Raw genomic sequence first — 12,621 nt, forward strand, 5'->3', positions numbered from 1 at the left:
ACCACCAATCTCAAGAGCCTGGGAGGAATGCCAAGACAGGTCACATGAAGAATGTGGCAGCCCTCCAGGAAAGAGGGTCGCCTAGGGGGACCCAGTGTCTCTGGACAGTTTATTTTACATGGGATGAATCTAAGCATCTCGAGGATACACACGGAGCCAAAGAAGAAAAAATGAGATGGGATTTAACTTCCTGAAAACTCTTTATAATAATGCAGGACAACTGTATATAGCAAACGCCTTCAAAATTTAAACTCTTTAAACATTTAATTCTTCAGCGTTAATACACACAAATGCGATAACGGGTTGGAGGGGGGGCGGGGGCAGGTGGGTTACAGCCTTCACTGGGATCGGGGTTTCAACAGTGTTACTTATAAATTATATTACATCGATTTTATTTACTGATCTAGGCAGCCAGAGGGTGGAAGGATATACAATGTGGAGGACACACATTCATACCGGGGTGAGAAGTGCTGGCGGGAGACACAGCTCTTTAACATGAAAAATGTATAAAGTATTTAGCAAAAGTTACAGAAAACAGATCAAACAAGCAAGTTTATTTTGTTAGAAAATTCCACTCTCATAGGGTTTGCCGATGTGCTCGTGTCTGTGAAGGGGTTGTCTCTGGTCATCTCCTTCGTAAGGAAGGGAAGGGATGCTAAGTTGGGGCCCCTGTCACCAAGGATGGCTGGTGTCCCTTTGAGTGTCTGTCCCTGGGTCCACACAGCTGCCTGGAACCCACGACTCCTGACAGCCCGTCTAATGCAGGTGATGCTGGAAGGGAGGTATCCCCACTTGACAGAGATGAGTGCACGAAAGTCCCGACAGGGGATGTGACTTAACTTCAGGTTATGGGACAAAGAAGGCAGCAGAGCAGGGCCAGTCCTGTGCCCTCCCCCTGCATAGCAGGCTTTCCCTCTAGGTCTCCAAGTCACCCCACCCTGAGAGAGCACTCACGTGCCCTGACCTCTTTACATTCCACTGCAATCTCACTAAAGTTTCCCTCAAACACCAAGGAACAGTCCCGAACACCACACGCCATCTCCAAAGGCCATCACCCCAAGCTCACATCACCCCCAGAGACACCTCCCAGCAAAGCCTCCTGACAGCCATGTCCCAGCATTTAGAACGTGGGGAGAAGCGCACTGGTTTTTGCTGTCTGATTCTCGCTCTAACCTGCTGCAACGGGAATTGCTTCTTCACCTCCAGGAAACCCTCAAAAGAAATACTCCTGAGGGGAAGACAAGAGTCCTCCCGAGCAAAATTCCACCCAGCAGAGTCCTGGCAGCCTCCTGGGCTCCCTACCTTGAGGCCCCGGGGGCTCAGGCTTCCTGGCCCTCATCTTCACCTGCTCTGGATCCAGAAATGTCTCTGGTTCGCATAGAGAGGTACCCAACTGGTCTCGGGGCTCACCTTTCACTGAGCAGGGAGAATGAACAAGACATAGCTTAAAGGATTGTTTACCTCGGGGGTCACACTCAGCCCGGTCTGGCCTTAGCTGGATGTGGTCCTGTCCCTGCCACCACGTACCACCATCCAGTGGGCTGCAGGCACAGGCCAGGCTGTGTGACCACCAGCTGAGCAAGGCTCCAGCTGCGACAAAGACTCCATCTTCACACCTGTCCTGGTTCCTGGGGGCGTGGACTCCAGAATATACTATCAAAGGTTGGTGAAGGAGACCCAAACGGTCGTTACTTGCGCTTTCTTTGGGGGGTCCTAGGAGAAACTACCTCATTCTTAACAGCTCATAAAACTCTTAATTTTAGCTATTGGAAAAGTGCCAAGGCAACTCTCTCTCACCAGGACTTGAGGCAATTCTATGCACGACTGTGCAGGTGAGAGCCAGAGATGGCATGAACACGTGTACAGGGTACATCATTGGAAACGAGAAGCGGGGGAGGTACATGCAGTTGCCGGTGACCTGAGACACTCATCTAGAACACATACCCTCAGCTTGCAGATAAAGCAACAGATCTAGGAAAGCATCGTGATGAGCCCCAGGGCCAGCCCCAGCCTTCTTGTCCATGCTGCTGCTGCTCGCCTTTCAAAGCCCCCAACACCCCATACACGCCAAGGACCGTGTGACACTGAAGCCTGGGTCCCAGAAGGGAGCAGATCTATTGGCTGAGATGCAGGCTTTGGGTTGCAGCAGACGTGAGCAGCAATTGAGCACCCATCCATCCCTTCCCCTCCCATCCCATCCCTGGCTTCTTTCTGCACTACCAAAAACCTACCACGAGCCAAAAAGGCGAGTGTGAGTTCTAAGAACAGCTTGTGGGCACAGCTGGCATTTGGAGGAGGAGCCTGGGGAGCTGAAGGACGCAGCAAGCTGGAAGTGGTCGTGCAAACAAGTTGAAGACCCCGGGCCAAGAACTTCCAGGGCAAACGGCTCAGTGTAAAAATAAAGAAGCAGAGTAGTGCATCCATGCAATGAAATACTTCCTGGCAACGAGAAGGAACGAACCACGCACACATCGTGGATGACTCAAAAGCATTAAGCTGAGGGAAAGATGCCAGACTCAAAAGGCTACATCAGTGTGACTCCATTTATATGACATTCTAGAAAAGGCAAAATTAGAGGATCAGATAATCAATCAGGGTTGCCAGGAAAAGAGGGCAGGAGGAGGGAATTTTTTGGAGTGATAAAAACAGGTCGATCTTGGTGATGGTCACAAGACAATAAATTTGCCAAAATTCACAGAACTGTATATTTCCAAAGGGTGAATTTTACTGGATGTCAATCATACCTCAATAAACCTGGGAAAAGGTGGTGGCGGTGGGCCTTGTAGGGATGGAAGGATTATGGGGATAAGACGATATCCAGGCTATGTGGGCGGGCAGCCAATCTGTACCCCACTTAACATTAGAAGTGCTCTCTCCTACCTACACAAGGAGTACATCTCTAGCCTTCTGTTTAAACGCTCCTTGTCAAGACTACCTGCAGCTGGAAGTAAAATCACCTAAACAAGCCAAAGTCTCTCACGTCCTTCGAATTTTATGGCTTGTTTTTCCAAAAGGGACTTTGGCTCAGCCCAGATTTTTATGCATCCATCCACTCATCTAGTAATTGATTGGTTTTCACATAGGGTGAGGAAACAAAGCCCTGGTTGGTGAATTCATTGGTACACTGTTTCAGTGTGCCTGGCTGTTTATCAACCCTGACTGCGGAGCACTGCCTCCCACCGCAGAAATTCTCCTTGGCCAACAGGGCGCTGAGTGGAGCCAGAAAGGAGGCCCAGGATGGTCCCACTGACAGAATCTCAGGGCCACCGTCTCCACAGTCCAAGTGGCCTATGTGTTGCCACTGATGGAAAGCACTAGAAAGAATCGAGGGTAACAAGTGGCTCTTCCTGGAGGTTCTCATGGCAACCAACTTGGAACACCATTTGGCTTAAGGATTTTTTTTTTTTTTTCTTTTTAAATCAGGCTTTCACAAACAGATCTTGTGTATCAGTCTCTTGGGTGGAGGCAGGTAGAAGGGGCTGACTTGTTCTCAGAAATGGAATGGAGGTTCTCAAGAATAGCCCAGACTCACCCACTTTGAATAAACCCAGCTAAGTCCTCACCTAAGCACCAAGACATAAGCAAAACAAAACAACAACCCAGATAGCGTACTTGCCACTCCAAAGTGCAGTCTTTTATTTTCTCAGTTGCATCCTAATCTTGATTTCAACCAGAAAGGGGCCCCTGTTCATACGCACAGGGGTCTGGACTGTCGACTCCAGCCCTGCTCTTAATTCACTGGCCATTTCACAGCCTCACTGGGTACCCTTGGGCTTCACTTTCCTATTTGCAAAGAGTTATTTATTTTTAATTTTTTTTGAAATGGAGTCTTGCTCTGTCGCCCAAGCTGGAGTGCAGTGGCATGATCTCGGCTCACTGCAACCTCCACCTACCAGGTTCAAGCAATTCCAATTCTCCTGCCTCAGCCTCCCGAACAGTTGGGACTACAGGTACGCACCACCACACCTGGGCAATTTTTTGTATTTTTAGCAGAGATGGGATTTCACCGTGTTAGCCAGGATGGTCTCAATCTCCTGACTTCGTGATCCGTCCACCTTAGCCTCCCAAAGTGCTGGGATTACAGGCATGAGCCACCGTGCCCAGCCCTTATTTGTAAAGAGTTATTTAAAGCAAACAAATTTCTGAAATTCGAGTTGGATATGGGCCGTGAGGGTCTGGTGACCAGGTGATTAAAATCTTGTTGCTGTCTACCTTCCATCCAATAGGTAAATGCCTCACGACGGTAGTTTATATTTATAATAAAGAATCCCAGAGGGTTAAGTGTGGAGAGCGCACAATGCTCTTATTATACGCTTCCCCGTCAACATGGAGAATAGAGGAGAGCGGAGGAATGCCCATCTTACAACTACAGCGCCACTTCTCAGCACGCCTGGCTTGTCTTGAGCATTCACTGAACAAACGAATGTAGATTAATCAGCGCAACAGACTTACCTCTGAAAACTTGACTTCTGCAGAGTACCTATATATGAATGCCAAGGTTGCTGACCTGTAAGGCCCCTGAAAACGAGAGATCATGGGCTTCCCTGATGACAGGGCCATATGGTGTCCTCAGATTAGATCGTAGCCCAATGGCTTTAACTTGCTTGATGAATGAATAACAGAGGGAAGAAAGAAAGGAAGTACGTGAAGGGGGTAAAGAGAAGGAGGGGATGAGGGGGAAAGAGTGACCTCCAAAAACGGACTGGCCCAAACTGGGCCAACTTGAGCTACCCTGGAAGACGCAAGAGGGTTCACTCTATCCCAGGGATGAACAGAGGACTCTGGAATCCTCAGATGGAAATGGAAAAGTCAATGAGCCATATTGTACTCAAAATATCTTGTGAATAACAAGGCTATTGGCTTTGAATGTTTGGAAATCATCCACAAAGTAGTTTACTAAGCCACAAAGCAATTACCACTAGCACCCATTTTTCATAAAGAAACCAAGAAATAATATTCTAAAATCGGTAGCTGGTGTCATGACCCAACCCCAGATCCGGACTGAGTGGTTCTCTATCCCATGGACAGATCCTACCAGGAGGTCTTCATGTCGGTGAAGGCCTTTGCGTCGGCCTTTTTGGTTGCCATGCTTCAAGAACAAGAGAAAAGTAACAATGTTTGGTTTACTTTAGTATATTAGGCATTTTTCTAATGCGAACTATAAGAAAGCAATTCTCATTCAATGATAGAGGTGCCAAAAAATTAGAGATGAGTAAGTCATCGGTTTCTAGCACGTTAAGACTGAAAGACCAGTGAGCTGTGCTTCTTGAATTCTGCCCTCACTGCAGATGTGCAGGTCAAACCCAAAGTGGTCAATGGCAAAGAAGGAGAAAGATGGATTTCCAGGGTACGGGCTCCTGACTAGAATCTGTCCCTCGCTCACGCTTCTCCCGGCCCTTGGGGCTGAGTCTTTAGACTGACATGGTGGAGAATGTGTTTGCTGTGGTAGAGAAAGCAATGAGCTGGACCAAACAGCAGCACTGAAAGCTTCCCAAGTCACACTCAGACCAGACTTTTCCAGGGATTGGAAGACGGAGAGAGGGAAAGAAGGTGCCGTCACCAGGTGAGGGTTTGGTGCAGGGCTCTGGAACGTCCAGAAGAGCTGGAAGCAAAGGTGGCGGGACACTGTCTGAATGGCAACAACCCAGTGTGGCCACAAGAGAGTCTGCTATGCCTGTCCAGTGCCCACCAGTGACAGAAAACCATACAAGGGACAGCAGTCCCAGCCCTGCCATACACAAGAAGACAGAGCCATCTGGGCGATGACAAAGACTTGCCCTAACCCATCTCCCATGTAGGACTGACTCGGCCCCGTTAAGAGCCTGTGGTGGGCGGCCTGGGAGAGTGGGGGCCAGGGCAGCCCAAAGGTGCAGAGGGCAAAGTGGTGGACAGGCCCCAGCTTGCTGGCCTCTGAGACGAGCTGGTTTGTTTCCATCCCTGAAGCCTTTGGATGAGCTGGATGAGGTCTTGATAACTGAGAACTTTGGAAAGCTTCCTCTAATGAGACTGGGAAGGGGTGGCAGGGTGGGGGCAGGGGCCTCCCCGAGGAAGCAGCTGGGGGAAGGATGATTGGCATTTCCAGAGGAGACTTTACAGACGGCGCCTGATCTCATAGGACACATGAGGCAGCGCTCGATTTGGGGCTAATTTGCCGAATGAGGTAGTTCCATCCTGACCTCTCCAGGCATGGTGGGTCTGGGAAGACAGGAGCCAAGCCTTCCTCCTGAAACCCCTGGTGATGAACAGTGGCTGAGATAAGCCAGATGTGGACCCCCAGAATGCAATGTGAAAAAAATAAAGAAGGAGGGCTGCAAAGGATTCTGGGTGAGGCTGTGAACTGAATGGCACCTTCTACCCATGATGCTGATCCTTGACACCTGGCTTAGAGACAGAGACCTCCCTCCCCTGATCCTCCAAAGCCCTGGAGACAAGGGAGCCAGCTGGAGGAAGAGCCTTGGGGCTTCCAGGGCACAAGCATGTGACGGTGACCCCTACAAAACTCGGCAGGGACCACAAAGTTCCAGCCTCCGTTTGTTTCAGAGCGGCAAGCACAGCACGGAAATCAGGGGGTCTTTAGCCTCAGAGACAAGGGCAGGGCTGTGGGTCTGTCTTCTGGGCCTGGGAATACAGGGGAGCCCCCAGCTAGGCCGTCCGAGTCACCCTTCTGGAATCACCAGCTCTCTGCCCTCTCCTCAGTGGCCCCAGGAGAAAGGGTGGGGGGCATCCACTCAGCATGGGCCCCACGGTGGGAGCCCAGTCCCCCTCCCCAGCAGGACCCCCCGAAACTGCACAGGCCCATCTAGATCTCCATGTCCACAGGGCGTATGCTGCCCGTCTTGTGCTCTCTGACCCACAGCTCCCTGTCTTTGGCCGGGTCCACTTTTCGAAGCAGTTGATCCACGGGCTCGACTGTCTGCAAGAGACAGAGAATACGCGACATCGTCAGAGACAGCAGCCAAGCCGGGGAGAGCTCCTCTGAGACATGCTGTCCTCACCTTAGTGTCTCTCAGAGCAGCCTCTCTAGAGGGCTCCAGGGCCCCAGGGGAGGCCCATCTGAGGAACAGCACACGAAGAGGGCTGTGAACGGGGAAGCCCAGAACGCATCCGGACTCTGCTTCTCACCCTGCAGACTCCAGGCCTGGATAAGAGGCTGGGAGGGCCTGAAAGGCTGTCCTTCTCCCTTTCACCCCACATTCACCACCAGAGAACAGGACAAATAAAACTTGAGCTTTAGGTATTTTGAATATTTCTAGAAGTCGTTTTTTTTTTTTTTTGGTTTTGTTTTTTAAGAAATTTAATAATGTCTTCAGCTACTATAACTATTATGAGCTTCTTTCTTGGGGTAACAGCTCACAGGTGAGTCCACTTCACATGCCAGGGTCGGATTCACACGGACGTCCAGGACAATGCTGACAGGCCCAGCCCACGAGGCCACCCCCAGGCCACAGCACCTGCCCACTGCCCGCCTTTAGGATAGATTCACTTGCAGCAGCCACTTGGCCACGGCCTAGCACCAGGTGGCTCTCCCCAGGCCCCGTGTCACCCAGGAGTCCTGCTGGGCTGGAAACTCACGCTTTGGTTGAACATGTCTGTTTCATGCCGCAGCTGCGTGTACTGGCACAGGTGCTGCCGGATCATCTCTACCCTCTCCACCTCCAGCCGCTCTAGCTCCTGCAGAGAAAGTAAAGGCCGGAGAACTCTGAGCACGTCCCTTCCACTTGGGGGTCCTCCCACCAAGACGACAAAACGCAAGTCACTGGCTGTGGATATCCTGCCCCATCTGACTCCCTGGGGTCTGATGAGGAGCGTGCCCCGTTATCTCGGGTGAAGGTGAAGCTGATGACAGCAGCAGCTGCTGTTTTACTTCCTGAAAAGCCTGCTCCGCCAGGCACCGAGCTGACGGCTTTCCGTGCGTTCCTTAACTGTCCTCGTTACAATTTTAAGAGATCGTTTCTGTTATGATCCCCATTCTCCAAGCAAGGGAACTAACACCTAGAGAGGCAACAACACGGCTCACCCAAAGCAACACGGAATGATGGGGGAGACAGGATTTAAACCAGAGTCCATCGGGCTGTTACTCATGGCACCGCACCCACGCAGCCCGAGCCCTGGTGCCCTGGTGGGGTGCAGCAAGGGGACACATGTGGGAGCTCCATGCCACACATTCCTGGGACCTTGTCCCTGGGCCTCTGCTGAGCAGCCTCCCTTCCTCTGCCCACGCCCAGTGCTGCAGCCGCAATAGAGACCAGGCCAGGGAGGCAGACGGGGCTGCATGTGGCGCAGCTTTTGTCAAAGGGGAGAGGGGAAGGGGTTTGTCCTCTGGTTTCTAGACGGTTTTGTGTCTTTGGAATCTAGGGGATATCAGGCTGTTATTCTGCATCCAACTAGGTCACTGCCCAGGTGATTAACCAGAAAAGGGGGGTAAAGCAGGGGGCTTAATTAGGAGATTAACCAGGAGGAAAACTAGGCCACTGTCCCTGGTGGAGGCCTCTAATCTGCTCTGGTGGGTTGACACCTGGGGAAGGCAGCTGGTGAGTCCTGTGCTGGATGGACAGGGGTGGCTTTAGGCAGTGGGATGATCCGATGAGCACCTGGCATGATGCCTCCTGTCCCATCTGGCCCAAGCACCAACCACACTTCGCTGTCCACTCAGGCAGGTGCTGATCGATAAGGAGATGCTGCTCCTTTACAAGAAATACTCAGGAAAACATCATCGGCCCTGCCGCCTATTGTTCACCCTTGGTCAGAGGCCTCCCCCCACCCCCCGTGTAGCGCCAACCTCACCCATCCATTCACTTTGCAAGGATCTCCTATCAAGGACCTGCATCTCGTGTGTGTGTGTGTGTGGGGGGGGGGGTCCTGTCTTCCTATAGCTTGGCTATTTTTCCTAAAGAGGCCATTGTCCACTTAGTTGAGGAGAATTCTCAGTTGACCCTGACCTCTCAGGGGACAGCCCAAGAAGGATGTAGCCATATCCAACCCAACCCTGCCCACGTCCACACAGCTAGGAAGCGCTGGAGCAGAGATTTGAATCCACATAAGCTGGCTCAGATTGAGGTTTTGACCCCAACACTGAAGTAGGTTTGATGACCATCTCTAGGGTCACTCCACCCCATCACCCCCGTGCCCGCTAACCACCACCAGGGGCTGCTCTGCGTCAGCCTCTACCGTCATGTCCACACATCCCTGACCACTTACCAATGTGGTGGTCACCATCTCTTCAAACCACTTGGACTGGGCCTGGTTGTAGAGGTCCACACAGCGCATGAGGTCATCTCCTGGAAAAAAGACCACAGTCACCATCACGATGCATCCTGTCCCCACCATGACTCCGTGCCCCACCGCCAAGCCTTCTCCTCCCACTAGGGTCACGGTGGCCACTGGAAAGTTGGAAAAGGGATGGCAGTAGGAGTAGGAAGAAGAAAGCAGAGCCAAGGAAGGAAGGGGGCAACCCACTCCCATGAGAAACCAGCTCAGGTGTCCCCTTGAAGCCTGACGCCAGATACCAAGGATTCAGGATGGTGGTTCTCACTGTGTGTGTGTGTGTGTGTGTGTGTGTAGGGCATTCCTAGGACCCCCGATCCTATCATGAGCCCAAGAAATGCTTCCCCCCTCTCTAAAGATGGCAGTTTTATTTTACACTGGGGAGTCCAGATCGGTTAAAACATGTCACACACAATTTGGTACTAAGAAGAATTAAGGAAGATAAATTTGCAGATCACGTGTGTGTGTGTGTGTGTGTGTGTATGCATGAACACACTGCAAGATGTCCTTCTGAAGCACTAAAGAATGCATCTATAGTCCCAGTCTAAAACATGCACTGAAGCAGCACACACCAGCTTCAGGAGAGTGGCTACCTTGGGAAACAGAGAGAGGCCAAGTGGGCAGGAATCAGCGCCTCCCATCGCATTTTATGTCATCGCAGAAAGATCTGAGGCAAACGTAACTATCCAATATTGATGACTACTCTATTACTTTCTGTTATCATATGTACGTCTGGAACATTTTGTAATTAGAAAGGAAACGCACTGTGGAGTAATTGCAAACATTGCTAAGTGTATCAGCACCTTGGAAGCTTGCTACACAAATCACCGTCTGTGGGACAGTGGCACTTGTATCCCCCGGGGTCGGCTAGAAATTCAGAAACCTAGGACAGATCCGAGACCTACTGAATCAGAGACTGCGTGTTTACGAGAAGCTCTGGTAACGCGTGTGCACATGGCAGGCGGAGCAGCACAGCCCTCGTGCACAGCTTTGTCTCAGCGTAGCTTCCTGATCTGCTCAGGGCTCCAGCAAGAGGAAGGCATCATGGTCTTCACTCAAGATGGAAAATGCTCATGATGAACCCCAGAGTGAAGTAATTTTCTCTAGTAATTCTAGAAGCAGAATGCTAGCGTGGAACTTGGGAATCTGAGTAGAGTTCAAGTTACTCCTGTAGCATCATCCTTGTGGCTCATAGTACTCTGATAGGAAAGCCAGAGAGAATAGGGAAGGTTATGTCTCCATACCCAAGGCCAAGCTGCGAACCACACCACTAGCTGTGCCGCACGCCAGGGGCAAGTGTGCCTTGAGTAACAGAGCCCACACCGAGGCATTTATTCATTTTGTTCTTGGTCCAAGGCCAGTGACTGGACCCTTGATCCCAAGGGGCACTGACCCAGAGAGAAGAAAGTGGATACCACACTGTAAAATGTATTTTTTTTTTTTTTTTGAGATGGAGTCTGACTCTGTCACCCAGGCTGGAGTGCAGTGGTGCAATCTCAGCTCACTGCAACCTCCACCTCCTGGGTTCAAGTGATTCTTCTGCCTCAGCCTCCTGAGTAGCTGGTACTACAGGTGTGTGCGACCACCCCTGGCTAGTTTCTGTATTTTTAGTAGAGACGGGGTTTTACCGTATCGGCTAGGCTAGTCTCGAACTCCTGACCTTGTGATCTGCCCGCCTCGGCCTCCCAAATGCAAGTACATTTCCACCAAGAGCTCCTGCCTGGCCAAGGAGGAGGAGGGCGGCGTGCTGCTCTGTACACTGTGAAACTCCCTGAGCCCTGTGTGTCAATCCTGATTTTGAGAAAATGCTTCAAGAACTTCCACAGCATCGGGAAACAGAGTAGGTGAAGGGGGCTGTGCCTTCTCTCTTTGGTAGCCCAAGAGCTTGAAAGTGGACCTTTATGAACATCATTGGTTAAGACCATGGATTGTCGGACAAGAATGCCTTTGTTGTCACCCCAGTTCAACTACTTAGTAACTGTGTAATGGTAGACAAGTCAGTTAACCTGCCCTTGCCTCCGTGTCTTCATCTGTAAAACGGAGATAACGACTGTACCTTTACCAAGCTGTTACGAGGAATAAATATGTCCACATATGTAAAGCACTTAGAGATGGGCGTAGAGAGCCAAATATTAATATGGGCTATGGTGGTGATGAAGATGAAGATGATGATCATGATCCCTGAGGATCTGACGTCCTTCCTTCTAGAAGCCTTGGAAAAGATCAGGAGGAGGGAGGAAAGGAACAGAAGGAAAGAACAGGTGGCAGTTCCTAAGCAACAGGCTGTTCAGAAAAATGGTGACAAGTCAGGGTCTCTGGAATAAGAGGAGACTGAATTTTGGCTTCACCGCTCCACCACTGTGGAGCTCATGGAAGATTCTCACTTTCTCCGCCGTCAGTCTTCTCAGTTGTAAAGGGTATACATATACCTCCCTGCAGGGGGACTGTACTGATCCAAAGAGACAATGCTCTAAAGCATGGAGGCTGGCCACAGCGATCGCTCAGAAGAGGTGGCATTTTTCAGAGTTAGGTCTAAGGACTGTCACTTTCACCACAAAATGATTCCGAACTACAGGAATGAGAGACCGGATTATCTGATGATAATGCAATAAAACTATGTTTAAAAAAAAAAAAAAAAGCAAGATTAGAAAACAACAACAAGCCCTTGCTTGTAAACATGTAAAGATTTTCTTTGAAACAATTCTTGGCTCAGAGATTAAATGAAAACCCAAATAGCAAAACACATTGAAAACAGCAGAAATAAAAACACCACAAGTAAGAAACTGTGGAATATGGTTAGACCACCAGTGTAAGGAAAAAGAAATGTCTGGTGGGTTAAATATTTCACTGTTTTCTTTTGTTTTTTTTTTGAGATGGAGTCTTGCTCTGTGGCCCAGGCTGGAGTGCAGTGCTGTGATCTCGGCTCACTGCAATCTCTGCCTCCTGGGTTCAAGCGATTCTCCTGCCTTGGCCTCCCAAGTTGCTGGAATTACAGGCACACACCACCACACCCAGCTAAGTTTTGTATTTTTAGTAGACACAAGGTTTCACTATGTTGGCCAGGCTGGTCTCGAACTCCTGACCTCGTGATCTGCCCACCTGGGACTCCTTAAGTGCTGGTATTACAGGCATGAGCCACCGTGGCCAGCCTTCACTGTTTTAAAAACAAAAACAAAAACACCTGAAACAAAAAAAAAAAGTAAGAAAAAACCCTCTAGGTGATTAAAAAGAAAGATCTAAGTCAGCTCTGAAATCTAGGCTTCTTATGGGAAATATCACTGTACAGAAAAACGGCAAGAAAAAATAGACAAACAAACAACAACAACAAAAAAATTACAAAGAACAAAACTAAAAGAC

At 50.1% G+C, this 12,621-nt stretch overlaps 1 protein-coding gene across 7 annotated transcripts in view; it reads right to left on the bottom strand.

Annotated features, from left to right (window-relative positions):
• Positions 1–238: 238 nt before the first annotated feature.
• Positions 239–12,621, bottom strand: part of GAS7 (growth arrest specific 7) — a 284,928-nt gene continuing 272,545 nt past the window's right edge. For 3 of the 7 annotated variants that reach the window (XM_021928735.2, XM_009189670.4, XM_017950348.3), the window contains exons 12-14: positions 9,199–9,278; positions 7,573–7,671; positions 6,519–6,913 (exon numbers count right to left, since the gene is read on the bottom strand). In XM_021928735.2, the coding sequence (XP_021784427.1) occupies positions 6,800–6,913; positions 7,573–7,671; positions 9,199–9,278 (293 nt within the window). In that variant the 3' untranslated portion in view covers positions 6,519–6,799. Of the gene's footprint in view, positions 6,914–7,572; positions 7,672–9,198; positions 9,279–12,621 lie in introns of all 7 variants that reach the window. The other 4 variants (XM_003912340.5, XM_003912339.5, XM_031657376.1 and 1 more) reach the window with 3 other exon arrangements.

Source organism: Papio anubis, chromosome 17 (genome assembly GCF_008728515.1).
Source record: "Papio anubis isolate 15944 chromosome 17, Panubis1.0, whole genome shotgun sequence".
Taxonomy (NCBI): Eukaryota; Metazoa; Chordata; class Mammalia; order Primates; family Cercopithecidae; genus Papio; species Papio anubis.